Raw genomic sequence first — 6,000 nt, 5'->3', positions numbered from 1 at the left:
CTCTCTCTGTGCGGTGCCTCTCTGAGCGTGGTGGGAGGCGGGGGGGGGAACCAAAGGCGCTTGTGGGTCACCTCCCAGAGCCACCCCTGCGCCCTGGGGCTGGGCAAGTCATCTGGGGACGTGGAAGACCTGGCAGCCCCTCTGTCACCCTGCCCCAGCCCCAGGCAGGCGGTGCAGGTCGGTGCGGCTTCCCCTCCTCCAGGGGCCAGAGGAAGGTTCCAGATCCCCTCGAGGCAGCACCCGGTGGCCCTTCCCTTCAGAGTTGGCGGGGAGAGTCTACCTGCCGCGGGCCCCACTGTCCTGGCCCAGCTTGCCCCTCCAGGGAAGGCCACTGCCCGCAGGGACTGCCCCCTGCTCGTCAACTCCCTGGCCGCCTCGAGGTGCCGACACTGGCCACTTTCCACAGACGGCAGCTGTCAGGGCACAAGTGGCTGTGCTCGCCTTTGGATGAGGTATGTGCAGATGGAGGCCAGCCTCTGCCTCCGCCTCCCTCCCCAGCTGTCCCCTGGCCAGCTCACTTGCGCTGTGCCGCCTACCAAGGGCGAAGGGAAAGCCTACACCTGGGACATAACCTGCAGGGAACTGTGTCCTGAAGCAGCCGGGGCCATCAGCTCCCCTGACGGCGAGCTCAGATTCCCCCCACGGCACCGTCTCACAGCCCTGGCCGCCGGCTCCGCACTGCCCGTAAACTCTCATCCTACCTCCTCCCAACCAGCCGCCGCGCTCTCTGGAGGAGATTAAATCAAACCCACCTGCGGCTGCGCCGGTAATTCTGGCGACAGATGGCCGCGCCTTACGTCAGGGTGCCCGCCGGGCCCAGCGCCCTCCGCGTTCCCCACCCAGGGCCACAGGGACCCTCTGTGAGCTGCCCACGCAAGGAGGGCCGAGCACAGGGCCGAGCAGAAAGGCCGCCGTGGCCCAGGGGGGAGCTCATCCTCCCCGTAATCCAGGCTGAGATGTGTGTCCGTGTCACGGGGGCCACAGGGCAGGCCCGGGGACGGGGCGCAGGGCCTAGGTGCTGGCGCTGGCTGCATCCGGGGCCTGTAGTCGCCCTCTGAGCGCACAGGGGGCCAGTGAGCAGGGCGCAGGGGGCCAGTGAGCAGGGCGCAGGCCCGCGGAAGCTTCCCGAGTCATTCTAGGGCTGGACCTAGGTTCCTCAGATTTAAACTTCAGGTGATTATTTTAAAAAACTCAAAAAGCAGGAATCAGAGGCTCTGTGTCCCTCCTGTGGTCAGTGTCACTCCTGTGGACACACAGAGCTGGCTGGGGTCATGCCTGCCTCATTGATGTCCAGCTCTGCAAAGGCCAGCAGTGGATGGGTGCTCAGGACAAGGTCACTAGGTAGACAGCTGGCTGCGGTGGGGTGGGCGGGAGAACCAGAGGATGGGAGGGAAGGACGCACTGCACAGGAACAGGTTCCCAGCACTGCCCCTAACTTGCTGTGTGGCCCTGTGCAAATCACCTAACCTCTCTGATCCTCATGTTCTCCCCCGGATCTCTTAAGGTCATTGGAGCACGGGCTCACTCACTCACTTGTGGACCATTTGTGTCCTCTGAATGAGCAGTCACGGAGACACCTCAGGCTCTGCCCTCCAGGTGCCCACAGCCTGGCAGGGAAGGCAGGGTGACTCGGGACAGTGGGGAACGGGACATGTGGGGTGCAGTGCAAAGGGCCGGGGGCAGGGCCTGGCACAGGGGACAGGGACTCTGCTATCACCCTCAGGGCCTGACCGCGGTCCTCAGGTGAACGGGGGCCTCTGAGGGTCTGAAGGACGGCCCCCGGGGAGGGCCGCTGGACGGACCGCAGGGCAGGGCCTAGAGTCGGGGCACACAGGCGGCCTCGCGCCTGCACCTGGACGCCCCTGCAGCCCTCCACCAGGACCACAGACTCCTCTTCTGCCTCTGCTCCTGGGAGCTGCAGCCTGTCTGCGCCCAGAACCTTCCGGAACCTGCCCGATCCCCGTGTTCCATGCGGTCGGCGGCCGGTTCCAGCCCAGAGAGTGGTCTTACTGGAACCGCGTCGTGGTCTAAAAGTCCCTGAACTGACTCCTGGGGTCTTCACCTCGGATTCCTGCCCCCGGGCGGGGCTGGCCCAGGCCCCTCCTCACCTGGCCACAGGCTGCCGCAGTCCCCACCGCTCCCCAGTGTCCCTCTGATAAGACTGAGGCTGGGGACGGTCCCTGGTCACCTCACCTGACCATGGCCTCCCTGACAGAAGGCCCAAGGGTAGGAGTGGCCATTCTCGTCCCTCAGTCCCTCTGTCCCTCACCAGAGGGTGGACAAGATGGCAGACTGCGCCCTGCCCTCCCCCCTCGCTCTGCTCCCTGCTGAATCCTGGGGTGCAGGCGGGTGTGAGGGCAGGACGGGAGGCCAGGGCCTCAGCCAGAGGGCCCTGCAGCCTGCGGTGACCATTCAGCATGACTCCACACACCCGGGAGCGGGCTGGACACAGGGACTCTCGGGCCCCGCCTCACGTCCGCTGAGTTTGCGTCACTTAGGTTACCATGTGGGAGGCGACAGCTTAGAGAACGGGCCTGAGTCTGAGGGCACGGCTCACACTCATGCGAGGCTGGCTGGCTGTGTGACTCGGGCAGGTTACATAACCTCTCTGTTTCCTTCACTGTAAAACCGAACCTCAATTTCTATTTTCCCAGTCTCCCCAAAGTGGCAGGGTGTGGGGGTGCTAGATGACATCACTTCCCCAACCACTGGGAGCTTGTTCTCCTGGCTCTGACGGAAGCAGGTGTGAAGTCTCTAGCAGGCTTCACAGTGGCACCCACGAGGAAGAGCAGCCGAGCCCCCTCGTACCCCTCAGAACCGCAGAAATCAGGTGACGACACTTCCACCACCAGGTGCCTGCGAGGAGCCAGAGCCGTTACTCACGCCGTCCTCTGTCCAGTAGTTCACCACCTTGACCTTGGCCAGACGGAAGTCGGGGTGCCGCCTCGGGTTCCGGACGACAAAACGCAGCTGGAGTGGCGGGCGGAAGGGGCAGGTCCACACAGGGGGGTCCCTCTCGCTCTGAAAGGCCAGCAAGGGGGGGACTCGTTAGGCGGGTCTCTGCCTCTCTCCCAGGCACCCCCACAGTGACCCTCAGGACCCGGGGGCTGGGCGGCTCTCCAGACCTGCGCCACCTGACCTGCGCCTCCCGGGCCCGGCCTGTCCCTGCGCCTCACCATGGGCCCAGCCTGTCCCTGCACAGAGCTGCCACCCGGCCGGGGTCTGCCCGCCAGATGGAATTTGAAATGCAGCGGGCTTTACTTAATCGGCCTAATCGGCTTTGAGGAGGGCGCTGGGCAGGGACAGGCGCTGGGCAGGGACATGCGCTGGGGAAAGACAGGCAGAGCCACCACCTGTGGCCCTGGGGTCACTGGCCAGCGGTGCCTCTGGCACCTGTTGGGATGGGGACATGGCAGGAGCCTGGGGTTTTCTGTCCACTCGGGGCAGAGGGCAGGGCTCAGGTCATCTCCACTGGCACCAACAGGACGTCAGGTCGCGGGTGCTTTGGTGGCAGACGGAGAAAGTCACTCAGGGGACCTCCTCAGCTGTTGTCACCACCCTGTCTCTCTAGACGTCTACAGTCCAGGGAATAAAACCCAAAGCTGCACCCAAAGGTGTCCACGCTGGGCCTCTGCAGCTGGCCACGCCCTCCCGTCCTGGGAGAGCCAGCAGCAGGACGCAGGCCCCACTGTCACCCCTCCCTGACACAAGGGCTCTCCTCGGGGCATCTGGGCTCCTTGAGTCCCCGAGCGGAGCATCTGCCCAGGCGGCTCACGGGCACTGCTCTCCCGCCCAGGTCAGCGCCTCTCAGCCTGCGCCACACTCTCTCCAGAACCGTCAGCCCTTGGCAGGGTCCTCGGCTCACGGGCCAACAACAAGGACAAAATGGAGACGTGACCCAGTGAGCGGAAGAGTCAGGTGTGCCTCTTGACACACAGGTGTCTCCCGTCCAGCCTCGCAGAAGGAAGCGCCTGCTGGGCTGGGCTGGGCCGGCAGAGGTGTGGGATGGCTCAGGGAATGAGGCAGAACAAACTTCATCACCAGTTCTTAAAATGGGGGAGATTTTCAGGAGCCTGAAGCAGGAAGATCTCAAGTTCAAGGCCAGACTAGGCAATTTGGTGAGGTCCTAAGCAACTCGGGGAGACCCTGTCTGAACATAAAAAAGATTTAAAAGGGCTGGGGACGGGGCTCAGTGGGCAAGCACCCCCAGGTTTTAAACGGGGAGTTTCCCCAAGAGCCATATTTCCGGCTTCTCTGCAGACTTGGGCTGGGTGGTAGCTCAGGCCACCGCTGGGACCCGTGCACGCCCTGGAGCCAGGACTCCTTTGCCACAGTCCCCACCACTCCCAACTGCCTCACTGCCCTCCTGTGTCCTGTAGGGCCCACAGGCATCGGGCTGGAGTCCTTGTTTAGAGGCTGAGCAGTTTCAGCAGGTCCTATCTGAGCCCTCTGCCTGCCTGACACCACCCGGGGTCCCTCTTCCTAAGAGGAGCATCGCCCTGCATTGGGAGCATCTCCTAGAGTCCCCATCACCGGGGACGGGCCTGCGGCTGGACAGGGCCAGACAGGAGGACGGCTGGTCCTGGGGCCTTGTTGACTCCAGGAGACGGAGGCCCAGGCTCCAGCTGTGGGGCAGAACATGGGGACTTGTTTTGGTGACAGTGGTGCCCTTCAGGAGGGAGGAGGTGGCCTTTGTTAAGGGCGAGAGATGAGTTCAAGGGGCTCTGACTTACTCTGGCCAGTTCCTCGAGCTGGGCAAGAACTGTCAGTGCCCGGGCAGCCACGGGGGTCACCATCGCAAAACCCCAGGGACCACTCTAGGTCCTTCCCGGGGCCAGGGCCTGAAGTGGGTCACTGTGGTCACTTGACAAAGGAAGAGATGGCAGGCTGACCCCGTTCCCTGGGTGGGAGAGTCCAAGAGCATCCACCTGCGGACAGCCCTGGGCCATCAGTACGGAGCCTCTGGAGTGTCCTGTCCATGGGGGGAGGCGCGAGCTGACCCCCAGGGCCTAGCCACCACAGGGGATAAGAAAGTGGGCAGCCCAAGGATCAGGCCACTTCCTGAAACCCCAGGGCACAGGCACGGCCGGGACCTCCCGGCTCTGGGCCCCCAAAGTCCTACCTCCAGGCTTAGGCCCAAAAGGGACCCGAGGAGGGAAACGCAGGCCGCGCGTGAACACGGGAGGCGAGGGCGGTGGACAGGCCCCTGTGCCTGCCCACACCTGCCCACCAAGTGCCGCGTCCCTGCTGGGGGCAGGACGTGAGGAAGGGGACCGACGAGTCTCAGGAGCTGCCAGCACAGGAGCCACATGCTTCCCAGGACAGAAATGCGCAGGACAGGCACCAAGGTAGAGCGCCAGGCGGTCAGCGTGAGGGGACACGAGGGAGGGAAGGCCTCTCGACGAAGGCCACTCCCTGACTCTAAAACCAAGGCGGTGGACCGCCCGCAGGCCAACACCCGTTTAAAGACTGCTGATGGGCACGGCCCTCGGCATGGACCCCAGGGACGCTGGGCGGGGAACAAGCCAGTCCCAGAAAGGCCACGGACTGTGGGAGGCTTTGGGTCTGACTTAGTCCCCCCACTAGGGACTGAACCCAGGGCCTTGCACACGTGCCCCACCACCGAGCACACCCCCAACCCTTCTGATTTTGAGACAGGGTCTTGCTAAATTGTTGAGGCTGGCCTCGAATTTGTGATCTTCCTGCCTCAGCCTCCCAAATTGCTGGGAGTACAGGTGTGTGCCCGTCCAGCCCAAACTCACAATTTAAAAGTGTAGAATTCAGGGTTGTTGTTTTTCTAGCATATTCACAAGGTTGTGCAACCATCACCACCATCTTTTCCCAGCACATTTTCACCACTACAAAAAGAAAACCTGTCCCCATTAGGAGTCACTTCCCACTCTGGCCTCTCTAGTCCCTTGTCATCGCTCACTGCTTTCTGTCTTTATGGATTTGCCTGTTGTGGCCACTTTGTGTAGGTAGAATCACACGTGGCCTCCA

General features: G+C 63.2%; 1 protein-coding gene across 6 annotated transcripts in view; it reads right to left on the bottom strand.

Moving 5' to 3' along the window:
• Katnip (katanin interacting protein) overlaps positions 1-6,000 on the bottom strand; it is a 142,725-nt gene that overhangs the window by 37,185 nt on the left and 99,540 nt on the right. For all 6 annotated transcript variants that reach the window (XM_048789697.1, XM_048789696.1, XM_048789695.1 and 3 more), the window contains one exon: positions 2,884-3,021. In XM_048789697.1, the coding sequence (XP_048645654.1) occupies positions 2,884-3,021 (138 nt within the window). The remainder of the gene's footprint in view (positions 1-2,883; positions 3,022-6,000) is intronic.

This window comes from Marmota marmota, unplaced genomic scaffold, assembly GCF_001458135.2.
Source record: "Marmota marmota marmota unplaced genomic scaffold, marMar, whole genome shotgun sequence".
Taxonomy (NCBI): Eukaryota; Metazoa; Chordata; class Mammalia; order Rodentia; family Sciuridae; genus Marmota; species Marmota marmota.
The sequence above is the reverse complement of the archived record's forward strand: the minus strand, read 5'-3'. Positions and strand labels throughout refer to the sequence as shown.